The following is a 12,807-nucleotide window of genomic DNA, read 5'->3' as shown; positions in this document are numbered from 1 at the left end:
GGAAACTAGCGAGCTAACTTCCTGCTAACTTCTAACTCTGTTAAATTTAATAAATTTTGTTTTCATGGATGCCTGGATGTTAAACTTAATTGTTATACCTGGTAAAGCAGCAACGCTGATCATGTTATTACAGATGAAAGAATTTAGACAGTTTTTAACTCTCAGTGATGCCTCAGTGTTCATTTGACTTTGGAACGTGAAGTAGACGGAGTTTTGGACCCAGATTACTCCGAATCCGTGAGGCTCCTGCCTACGGTAGCTGTAATGCTCCAACAATCCATCAAGCGGTGTGGCTTCGTAGCTTCCCAAAGTCTCACCAAAATACTAAAACATTTTTTTGACATATTTTGAGCGCCGTGTACCACATATAATCCGTTCAAGGTCAGTAAGCACAACCAGAATTCATACATAAGGCGCACTGTTGATCTTTGAGAAAATTAAAGGATTTTAAGTGCGCCTTATAGTGCGGAAAATATGGCAGTTCTGATAAATGTAGTGTCTGGCTCACAAATAGTGGAAAAAACAAGAACTTTCTTGTTATTTAGTTGTTTATCTGTTGGTTTACTTACTTCAGTGTAAAATGATTGGCAATAGTAGTGGGGAATCCTTATCAATAGAAAAAGCTGCAAAACTAATGAAAATATAGTTAAAAGATCCAGCAGGCCAGATTCAACTTTTCACCGGTCAGATTCTGGCCGTTATGTTTGGCATCTCTGCAATATACATTAACTACTTTTTTCCCCCTTTCCCAGCAGTGTTGAGCTTGGTGGTCAAAGCGACATGGCAGAGGTATACTATGAAGCAGAATAAGTGGTTTAGCCAGTTAATGCAACCTTAGGAAAGGCCACTTCCTAGCCAGTAACATTGCCACGGTTATTCAGTGCTCTTTAAGGTGGAGGTGCATAAGCTGACCAATGAATTCTGTGGAAAATTCCATTCTTCTTTTAGGGAGGCTAATTAGGGAAAGACAGACTCTCAGCAGACGGGATTTTACTTGCCTCTTGAGTATTGTACTTTTTGACCTGACATGAAATTTGCAAGTCAGCTACCTAAGTGGTCATAAGCACCATAAGCAGTATATGAATTCAATGACATAAAAGTTGTACTTAATCTTCCCATGCCTTCATGACAGGGCAGTGAAACTGAAAAGTGTATGAATTTATACAGTTTTGGATCTAACTTGGCTGCATTATTGCATTATTATATTATAAAATAATCACAGGAAAAACACTGCACTGTAGTTACATTATTATTATTATTATTCAATTTACCTAAAGCTATGGCCGATAGAAACAATAAAAAACAACCAAATACACACAAGGAAAGAAAATACCTCCAACAAAGCAGCACAAAGAACAATAAAGCCATTTTAACAAAATCTTAAAAACTGTAAATGAGCTTCATCTTCGAAATCAGCACAGAGATCATATCAGGAACAGATCTGTTTAACACACAGCAAGCAAAACAAAACAAATCAGGCAATCATTATGTTTTCTATAACTTACATAGTGCTTAACGAATTTATTATCACCATTTAATGAGAGCAGCAGCCCTGAATTAACAGTACTGGTAATTATCAAAATCAGTGTTTCTGCTTCCGTCATGGTTAATCCGCCAGAATTTACAAACTCTTTAATCAAAATGATAGTTTAAAGCTAAAATATATAATTATTGTTGTCATTACTGGATTTCAAAGTGTACTGTTTTATAAAAAAGCAGAAAATGGTAAAAACACTTTATTATATTTTGAGTGAGATGCCAAATTACAGTTTTTTTACTTGTATTCTTGAACAAAAAAAGAACCGCTTTAGTGCTTGAATGTTTTGCTGGATAGCATGAATTCATTTTTTTTTCTTTTTTGCTTAAAAAAACTGTCTTTTTTTTTAAAACAGACTGCTGACAGATTTATATAAATATATTACATATATAATTATATAAAACATTTGTGTTTTCTTGTCTTTATAACAGGTAATCTAATAAATTTGCCTTTTTGTCTTTATAAGTAACTACAAGCAAGTATAAGAAGATAGAAAGACGATATGACGGGTTTGGACTGCCAGTGTGAAGCAGCAGTGGAACAGTGGGATATTGTTTGCATTTACTAGATGTTTTACACCCTGACGTTCTCCAGCGTATGCATGTACAAAGAAAGCAGTTTTATCTTATAGCACTGATCAATTCGTTCATGAGGCTCGCTCTGGGAACTTTTATAGTCACCAGTGCCGATTGGAGGCCTTGCCAGACTTTTTATTGTTCTTCCTGGCTCCCTTTAGACAGCACTGAATGCTTATGAATGCAGATCAAACTGTACTCAGGCGGAGGGGCAACATTTTTAATCAGTAGAAAAACTGGCCTTTCCCTTTAAAATGAAATAGCTTCTGAAGGCTTTGCAAAGCTGGCTCAAGGGAAGTGGGGGAGAGGCCAACAGAGCAACGCAGACATTATGGAGGGAAGATAGGTGGAACAATGTGTACACTATCCTGTTTGTATGTCTATTATTTATTTCAGGTTTATGTTAAGAACCAAACACTGTCAGCAATTTAACTGTGACTTAAACTGTGCGTTTGCAGATTCCAGTGTGCTTCAGGAACAAAGAGGAAGCACAATGCACAGACTCACTGCTACTTGGCCATGAGAAATGGCACGTATACCCCACCACCACGTCCTTACTATCCTTATCGCTCCGTGTGTTACTCCCTTTCTCTCTTCCTCTTCCTTCATTGTCATCAAATAAGGACCCATGGGAGGACAGACCACCTGGTAACCATAGCTACAGGGATTGAGCACCCCATTGCGAGTAGTGCATTCACACATTCTCTTACAGACACACACACACAAATGCCTCTTGTGCTTAAAGAGTTCCTGAATATATTACCAACGAGTATGCAGCAGAATATAAACCAGCCTGTGGTCTTGGTGCTTTCCAGAGTGGTATTACTGGTTGTAAAGTGACTCGTGGATACCTGGAGGTTATAGTTTCCCTATCTCAGCATTCAACCCCCCACAGTATAGTACAGCAGCTATGGTGATGTGGCATTTCATTTGGAAGAGAAGAGAAGAGAAGAGAAGAGAAGAGAAGAGAAGAGAAGAGAAGAGAAGAGAAGAGAAGAGAAGAGAAGGGAAGAGAAGAGAAGGGAAGAGGAGAGGTGATTACATTTACATTATTGACGTTATGGGACCTGGATGTCTAGGGAGACAGAGCGATCGGAGATGGGCCAGTTGAAGAAGGGATTGTGCTCGTTTAAGGAAGGAAAATCAATCAGTTTAATCTTGGTGAATTCCAGAAAAAGAGAGAGTTTGAAATGACTAACTGACATAAGAAGCACAGTAAAGATCAAGAGAATAAAAAGACTCTGCTGCAATGTAATAAATAAGTGATACTATTAAATAACCTACAAAGAGGAAAGCTATATCTGACTGCTGATGCAGAAGTCCATAGATCAGAATCCATTAGCTTCAGCCTTTGCATTTATAGGCGTTTATCATATCGCTTTTCCACTGGTGACAGTGAAACAAATGCTGCGCCTGAATCTTCACCATAACAACGTTTTCGAAACGTATGACAACACTGTGTGAGAATGAACTCCAGCATGAGTTTGGCTGGAGTTCACCGTCTCCGTCTAATGGCACAGATAGCTTGAACTTAAGCTGCCTGCTTTTAACTGCTCATGTGCTCGGATGCCTGTTTTTTTCCTTTTGTTTTTGATCGGCGAGCATTGTTTGCCAACTGATTCTCCTCCTCCCGGCTGAGATCAACTCGCCTTGATGTGGAAAATGGACTTAAATCAAATAATAATAGACCGCGTGCTGTCTCGGCACAACTGAAGCAACTTCACGTTGCCCACATAAATAAAACACATCCGTTTTGGAGCTTGACTTCTGCCACCCGCCGATATGGCCTGGCACCGCGCCTCCCTCTCTGCCCACACGCGCTGCCCTCGTCCCGCCTCAGCTCTCAACAAAGCTGAGAAATAATTATGTCAAAATATTTGCAAAAGAAATTCTTAATCTTTCTCATATCTGATAGATCTGGGTTTAGGGAGGGAGAAGGAAAACACAATGGTATTTGAGTGTGTGTGTGTGTGTGTGTGTGTGTGTGTGTGTGTGTGTGTGTGTGTGTGTGTGTGTGTGTGTGTGTGTGTGTGTTCAAGGACGCACATACAGACATTGTAAGTCAAGAAGCAACACAGTACTAGATTTGTTTCTGTCAGTCAGAGCGGCAGAGAGCAGATACACATAAAACATGCTGGGTTACACACAAAGACGCTTCAATCTCAGACATCGCAGATGAAACGAGTGTTGGGCACACAAACAAGAGGTCATAAAGATTCATTTGCACGCACACACACACACACACTCTCTCTTTCTAATGCAAGCAGAGTCTGGATTCTGTGCTATTCCTCTCCTGTGAAATAATAAGCTCCACATTTCAGTGATTCGGATTTAGAGAAGTGGTTTGTAGGCAGAATTTTAAAGAGATAAAGCTGGAGAGCCTAGATTTAGTGGCAGCCGCATCTTTAAAAACAACACAGCAGCCTAAATTTATTCATGCAATAGTATTTTATTTATGCTTTACCTCAGAATCACTGATATAGTCTGCTGTACAGACATGCAAAGTACAAGCAGAGAAAAATTAAGAAATGGCTTGTGTGAGCCTTGATGTGATTTGTGGGGTCTAGCTGATCCAGCATCACTCTTTCAGCTCCAGTGCATGTTAGCCTTGTTTATATGCATAGAAAGGGTGACAAGCAGGAAGAAATGCAGAAAATCCCCGTCTGTCACTCTATATTGTGATTCTTTCTCCAGGCTTGAGAGACAAGATCCCAACACGCTGCCACCGGCTCGCTTAATCATAACCAGCAATTTTCTCTGCAAATAACCAACGTACCAGCTTCAGGCCCGGCGGGAGGTTTGACTTTCCTCAGAAGTGGCACATCAAGGTTAGCGGAAAGGGTATGATAAATGTAGTGACAAATGCATTACTTTTAGTGTTCTTAAATAAGCAGGTCATGCAGTATAAGAAAACAAACAGAAGCGCTCCTCAGAGAGGGCTCATGGTGAAGTGAACACGCTACCTTGTCGAAGTTATCTGAATGCTTGAAAAATAATCGTGATGTGCATATTTTCCAAAACACGGAATGTGAATGATGTGCGTGAACAAACTATCAATTAAAATCTTCTGTCACCTGTCACTGAACTATCACTTTTTATAAATTTAAGAGATGAAAAGAGAGCTGTTTTTATTTTATCCTTTTTTTTAAACAAAACACAAACCAACAATGGTTTCCTACCTTTTTTTTCAATGAGATTATATATGTGACCTGACCAGTTTACCTGAATCTGTTTCCCAGTCTCAGTTTTCATCCTACTGAAACTACATAACACACTAAAAATGTGACTTCAGTGATTTGATCTGGGAAAGCAACAATACACACTCAGAGACTCCAGTTGCTTGTATGTGTTATGGGAAGTTGCGTCGCAATGAACGTGTTTAGGTTTCTTCACATTCAGCATGAGTTTTCAATTCAATTCAATTTTATTTTATTTATATAGCACCAAATCAAAACAGCAGTCACCTCAAGTCACTTTGTCAGGTAAAGCTCCTACAATAACTGAGAGAAAAGCCCAACAATCAAAGGACCCCCATGGGCAAGCACTTGGTGACAGTGGGAAGGAAAAACTCCCCTTTAAAAGGAAGAAAGCTCCAGCAGAACCAGGTTTTGCACTGGCCCATTTCAAAGATTTTACCATTTTCACCATCACCATCTCAGTTTAAACAAACCAGGTGTGAAGAGAAGTGGCAGGTCTGACTATAAACCACTTGCTTATTGGCTAATTGTTTGAGATTAACAAGTCATTAGCAGTGAAAATAATACAGATGTGGTCCTTTTTGAAACATAGCATGACTGAAATTTATACAATAGATACTTTTTTTTAGTATGACCGGAAATGAGTGACTGAGCCCACACTGTAAACTAAAAGTGTTTACAAAGGTCAAGTCAGAAAGTTGTTATTCCCGTAGGCTGTGTGTCGAAATGAAGGATAGTGTCCAGGCATCCACGAAAAAAGGATTTACCAGGGTGAGTGGGGGAAGGTGTTAGCAGTAAAGTAGCTTTGAAATCTAAAGATAAGAATAAAAACATTTAGCCAACCCACAAAGCTTTGGAGGTTATTGAAGTTCAGCTAGTTTGCTAGATCTTTTAGGTGAGAGATAAAGTCTTCTCAATAAAAGTGCATGTTCAGTGTTGTTCAGTGAGGTACACAATCTGAGTCCCCATTGGGTGATGTGATGGCATGCCACACATGGTAAGCTCCACACCTCATCACCCGTTGATTCACTTTAGTTTAATTTACAGTCACTACTTTAAAATATTCTATTTATTGTTCAATATCGTTTCTTTATTAAATGTATTCATTTTTCCATCACACCTTCCAATGTTTATATGGCGTGCACACATATTAACCTTGCAAGGTCAAAGTTCTGTTTTATGTTATATTAATATATCTTTCTTTGTTTGAGTTACCTGGGGGTTGGTGTCTCCTCCTGTCTGGCAAAAGGTGTGGCAAAGGGCTGGGAGACCTGAAGTACTGCTGACAGCCTAATTGGATTGCACCACATGCTTCATTGCCTGGGGAGTGTTTCATGTTTGTTTAAATGTTTTGTATTAGTTGGTTATATGGCAGCCATCTTGTTTTCCCCCGTGTGTGTCATTTGGTTTAGCTAAACCAGTATTTAAGTCCCCCTGTGTGTCATTTCAGCAGGTCAGTTTACCGTATGTTTGTTTGAGGTTTTGTTAATTATTATCTTGAGTTTAGTCTGTTGAGTTGACCTCTTTTATTGGTCTGCCTGTTTAAGTTTTGGCTTTGTTAAATATATTTTCATATTTTTGGGTCAATAAAACCCGTTTTTTGAATTAAAACCACCTGTGTCCTTTATGCTTTACTGCTTGGTCCCTGACAGGTGACAAAAGAGATTAAACAAAAAAACAAAACATGGTCCTTTTCTAAAGCATTAAAATACTGCTGAGAGGCTCACAGCATCCTGGATACTCAGTGAAGCATGCCTTAGCTTGAAGGCCGGCTATGAATAAATAGTACTGATACAGTTACAAGTGTACAACTGAATAGTTTGCTAAGGCTCATCTCTATTCAAAGAACAAGGGCACACAGAAACGACAAGAGCCTTAGAAACAGCCATGTTGCCTTTACATTATCACTTAGCAAGTGAATTCAATCCAGCTGCTTTTTGTTTTCTACATAAAAACACTGCAGCAGTGGCATTGAAAAATGTACACAGAAGATGGCTATTAGTGCGTTTTTCTTTTTTGGGAAGGAAAAAAGGTCATAAGCATAGCAGATGAATCCCATTTAAGATGTCAGCATCGTGTCCTCCATCCTTCGCAGTGTTATTTACCGCCTCATTATTATAAGGAGTAACTTAACACTCACAGGAATTCAGATTTTTACTCTAGTGGTTGAACTTCCCACCTTTATACAGCGATTTAGCTACAAGTGTTTTTCAAACACGATGATTCAGCGTTGCCAAAGAGACCACTTCTTACTCTTGTCAGTGATGTTGGGTGTTATAACACCTTGCAGGCTACTCTGCGGAAATTTAGGTCAATTTTAAAGGATAAAGAAGTCAGCGTGACTGTTCTTAACTTTGCACTAAACGTGTTTTGCAATTTTACTTGTTTTGAATTCAATCTGTTATTGCATAAGAACTGTTTGTAGCGCGCACATGTTGTTTGAAACAACTCATGGCCAGGCCACATTTAAAAAAGAGATTTCTAATCCTTTAATTAAACTTTTACTTAAATGAGACTGAATAAACTTTGTTACCAGAATGAAGAGATATCCAGTCTATATTTAACTTAGTTTAATATATTAAGATATGTGCAGTGGGGTTTTTCGAAGGCTGATGACATTCTTTAGATTTTTAGATTTGGTGTTTACAGTTTTCCCCATTTTGATAAATGGACTGCTATTTTTATAGCACCTCGGTATTCGGTTGAGCTCTCACAGCATTTTCTACTGAAAGTGTCATTCACCCATTCACATATCACTTTTATCTAACATCTAACATTTACACACACACACACTCATGTGGATGAACTGGGGTTCAGCATCTTGCCCGAGGATACTTCTGCACAGAGACTGGAGAAGTCAGGGCCCAATCGATCGGTAGATGACCCAGTCTACCATGCTCTACCACCTGAGCCACAGCTGTTCAGGTGGTATTAAGCCGCTAAGAAAGACATAATGGCTCAGAAAGGATCAAAACCTTTCTGAAATCCTGTGAAAAGCTTTGATATTGTATTTCCACCAGTCATTCTAAGATTTTCTCTCAGCTAACACAGATCACAGTAGTCCGTTATCTTTAGAGCATATTAAATTACTTTTAATTAACCTTTTTGCCATAATTGTTGCTTTATTAGATAAAAGAAAATTCCACATCTAGTTGTCAAGCAGCCCAAAGCCATATTTTTCTGAGCACCACTTCCTTTTGCTTTCACTCTACTTAAAACAGTGGACCCAGTTTTTTAGCTGAATCTTCTCTTTACTCGTCAACACATTTCATGCTATGAGAAACACAGGGCCTTTAGATGTTTTTCAGGCCAAGGACAGAAAACATTACATTTGGCCAGTACCCTCAACCCAGAGCATCCTTTCTGAAATTAGCAATTAAAATGAAAGTAAATTTGAACTTCATCCACTCTGTGGAATTGTCTCAACGTTCCTACGGGTCCCAGTTCTCCCTGTGACACCCATGTATTATGTATAAGCATATGCACGATGAATAAGTCAAGAGATAAATGACGAAAATTACATTTCTTTTCCGCCCCCCATTTCTGTTTTTGGCATGACCCGGTTGTTAGTGCATCCTTTATCACGGCAGAGGAGCAAGTAAACTGCAGAGACCAGCAGAAAGTGAGATGGAAAAAGTGAGAGAAGAGCAGAGAGAGCAAGAGAGGAGGGAGGACAGTTGAATCCATCTCTCAGTACTATCCCTCCCTCTGGGCATTTCCCGGCTGGCACACGATATGTGGAGGCTGCAGTATTTTAAATCTCTACCATACTAATACCAATGAACCATGAGCACATTGTCTTTTATTTATTATTTGTGTGTGTGTGTGTGTGTGTGTGTGTGTGTGTGTGTGTGTGTGTGTGTGTGTGTGTGTGTGTGTGTGTGTGTGTGTGTGTGTGTGTGTGCATGCGTGCATGTGTGCAAGCATGTGTGCCGGAAACCCCAGAGCTACAGAGGCTAAAGACAAGATTGCAAGCGTGCACCAACTCATTTGCGTATATGTGTGGGTGTATGTTTGCTAATGTTTGTTCCTCTCTTTCTGCGAGCTCGCCTATGTGTTTGTGTGTGACTCACCGCTCTCCTCACCAGATGCTTCACAGCCATCTTCATCATCACAGTCATCTCCGCTGCCTCCCTCCGTGTGGGCGCTCCCTCCCTCCTCTTCCTCAACCCTTCCTCTCACTTTGCTCGCCCAGCCCAGCTCCACTAATAGCTCCTAAATGAAGCGCACACACACATATGTCCACAGATATTACACATACATTTGCAAGACACTTGGATTGATTCAAATTTTGTTCTGTATTGTGACAAGATTTTGTTCTGATTTTATTTGATAACCTTACTGGTAGAAAAACATTTTTTATGTCTTTCAAACTATGTTGTCTTTTTTCATAACTTAAGCTAAAGAAATTGGAACAAATTATGTGTTTTGTGACAGGCTGCTAGTAACAAAGTACCTAATGATACAAGAAAGTCTTTGAAAAACCTTCCTTGGAAGCAAAGTCTGAAGAATTGAGGGGTAGCAGTTTGTAATGTATACTATAATCGAGAATAATCCAATTTTCAGGGGGTCACATGGAAGGCAGTGACTGATTTTTATAATGGAATGACATGTATGTATAAACACACATCGAAAGAAAGACTAGAAAACAAGGAACATGTAGACAAAAACACAGGTCAAAGTACACATGAAAACTTTATTCAAGTCATGGTATGACAACAAGAATCCCACTCTCCACTGCTTATTTAGATCAGTGCCGATGCCGTGGCATAATTGTGATGCCAGATAAAAGCTTCATGCCTCTATTCATGTCTTCACGCCTGCTATTTGATTACTTTTTAAATACAATACTGGATTTAGCTTCAGTGGTGGTAAGATCTATCTGCTTTGGTCTTAAAATTTGTCCCACGAACACATTTTAAGACCAGAGGAGATAGATCTTTTAGAGCAGTGGCCCACAGGTTGTGGAATGCTTTGCCTCCATCATTATGTTGCCTTGATTGCATTTATTCTTTTAAACAGGAGCTTAAGACTCATTTATTTAGACTGGCTTTTACACATATATATGTGCTGTATGCTTGATTGTGCTGTTTTATGTATATCTGTTTTATATTATTGTGAAGCATTTGGGGTTGTTACCCTGTAAAGAGTGCTATATGAATAAAGTAAAGTAAAGTAAAATATGATTACCAGATTTATAAATAACAGTTCACATTTTGTTAAAACAAAGGAAAAAATAAAACATACAAGTCATCAAATTGAAAGTCATACGGTTTTCACCCATACACTATGACAGGATCATGTAATTGGTTCATAGTTTGATAAATGAGTACTGTAAAGAGCCAAGGTGGGTCATATAGATGGGGTCCAGCTAAGGACAGAGACAAGGCAAACATACAGCATTTTTATCAAGGAAAAAGACATAAGAAGACATTAAATATATATGTATATATGGTACCATGGTGAAAAATAAAATGTCAGTAAAATATATCTTTTTTCCTTTGCCTTATTTCTGTCCTTAGCTGGAACTGATTAGGTAGCATGGTGGTCCTGGCTTTGAGACCTTTACTTGATTTGGTTCCCTGACCAACTGTTCCAAAGCCAGCAGTGTTGTAGTGTTGCCACTACAATATCCAATATAAAGCTGCTGGCCAACCAACTAGACATTGTGGTGGTTGACAAGGAACAGAAGACCACAGTTGTGATATATATTGCAATCTCAGCAGACAGCTACATCAGGAAGAAGGAGCACAAGAAAACAGAGAAGTACAAGGGGCCAAAACTAAAATTGTGGCTCCAGCAGATTGCAGGCACAACATCAGCAGAATTGGTCCAGAAGAGCACAGTCCAAGCACCAGCTAAGATACTGTGCAGAACCTCTGGTAGAGCACTCAAGCTTCAGGATCATATCCATACCACACCTCCAAGCGGTGAAGAGGAGAGAGTTCATCATGTTACCAGTGGTTTCTATGGTTGTTAAAAGTAAAATGAGAAGAAAAGTCTTCAGCTTTCCGGCCCCTCTCCAAACTGGAACCAGCTCCCAGTTAGGATTTGAGGCAGACCCTCCCCTTACTTTTAAGATTAGCCTTAAAACCTTCAGTTAAGGCTGGATCAGGTGACCTCCCTTAGTTACACATCAATAGGCCTATACTGCTGGGGGCTTCACATGGTGCATTAACTATTTCTTCTTCACTCACCTTTTTTTTTTACTCACTATGTGTTTATATTCAAATTTGCATCTAATCTGTTATTAAATAATTCAGTTATTATTTATTTCTGTCTGTCTTCCACAGTGTGCCTTTCATCCTGTCTCCCTCACCACCAGCCAATCACAACACAAGTCTGTTTTTCCTTCCCACTGTCACCAAGTGCTTGCTAACAGGGGGTTCTTTGATTGTTGCTGTTTTCTTTGTATTATTGTAGAGTCTTTACGCTGCAATATAAAGCTCCTTGAGGCGACTGTTGTTGCTATCGGGTGCTATTAAAAAAGAATTAAGTTGAATGATTTATATTATTGTACTACATTGAAAACTGTCTGAACAACTAAATGGACAGTCAGTTGTCTGAAATTTTATGATAATTTTAAATTTGCTATCCTGCAGAGTGAGAGCTGTAACTGATTTTCCCTGTCTCAGCTGCTTGTTTATACACAGACAAAATCTGTCTGACTCTCTCGTATTTAAAGATGACTTAACTCTGCCTACCAAATATAATCCCTTTAGCACATAAGCATAAGGTGTCTGTTTTGATTCACAAGGGGAAGATATTAAGTAGGCAAACAGCATTGTGGGGTGGCTGTGGCTCAGGTGGTAGAGCAAATCATCTACTGATTAGAAGGTTGGTGGTTCAATCCTTGGCTTCCCCAGGCTGCACACCAAATATCCTTGGGCAAGATACTAATGCCAAGGTTGCTCTCTGATGTGTTTATTGGAGTGTGAATGTTTATTAGTTTGCACTTGTGTTTAGAAGTACTTGTGTGAATGGGTGAATGCAGCATGTTGTATACAGCGCCTTGAGTACTCCGGGAGAGTAGAAACGCACTATATAAGTATAACAATGAAAACAGTGCACCTATCCTTGTGTATGGATCAAGGAAACATGTTTAAAATAAGCAGGCATCATCGATCACTTTATTTGATTAACAAGCAAGGGTGCCTGTTAGTCCTTGTGGAGTTTCCTTGTGGGGCAGAAGAATGTGGGATGCAAACGGAGGGACATCTGGCCTCCACCATAGAGTAGGCGTGTAGCAGCCACGGAACCAAGGGGAAGCAAGGTTATTATATGACAGCATGTCCGAGGGGACACAGAAACAGACTAGGCTCTGTACGGTGATTCACCATCATGTCACTGGACTGCAAATGAGTGCTGAGGGAGGACAAAAATACATTACAGCACTGTTTCCACCAGGACTGTTTTCTTAGTCATGTGGAAAGTCTGAAATTTAAACAGGATTTGGGCCATGTGGCACTGAAACTCCTCTGTGAAACCAACAGAGCCA

General features: G+C 39.5%; 1 protein-coding gene across 2 annotated transcripts in view; it reads right to left on the bottom strand.

Moving 5' to 3' along the window:
* Positions 1-12,807, bottom strand: part of gpc5b (glypican 5b) — a 63,610-nt gene that overhangs the window by 12,015 nt on the left and 38,788 nt on the right. The window contains exon 9 of one of the 2 annotated variants that reach the window (XM_026146863.1): positions 9,383-9,524. In XM_026146863.1, the coding sequence (XP_026002648.1) occupies positions 9,383-9,524 (142 nt within the window). The remainder of the gene's footprint in view (positions 1-9,382; positions 9,525-12,807) is intronic. The other variant, XM_026146864.1, reaches the window with a different exon arrangement.

The sequence above is a fragment of the Astatotilapia calliptera genome, chromosome 17 (genome assembly GCF_900246225.1).
Source record: "Astatotilapia calliptera chromosome 17, fAstCal1.2, whole genome shotgun sequence".
NCBI lineage: Eukaryota > Metazoa > Chordata > Actinopteri > Cichliformes > Cichlidae > Astatotilapia > Astatotilapia calliptera.
This window is presented reverse-complemented; position numbering and strand designations above follow the sequence as displayed.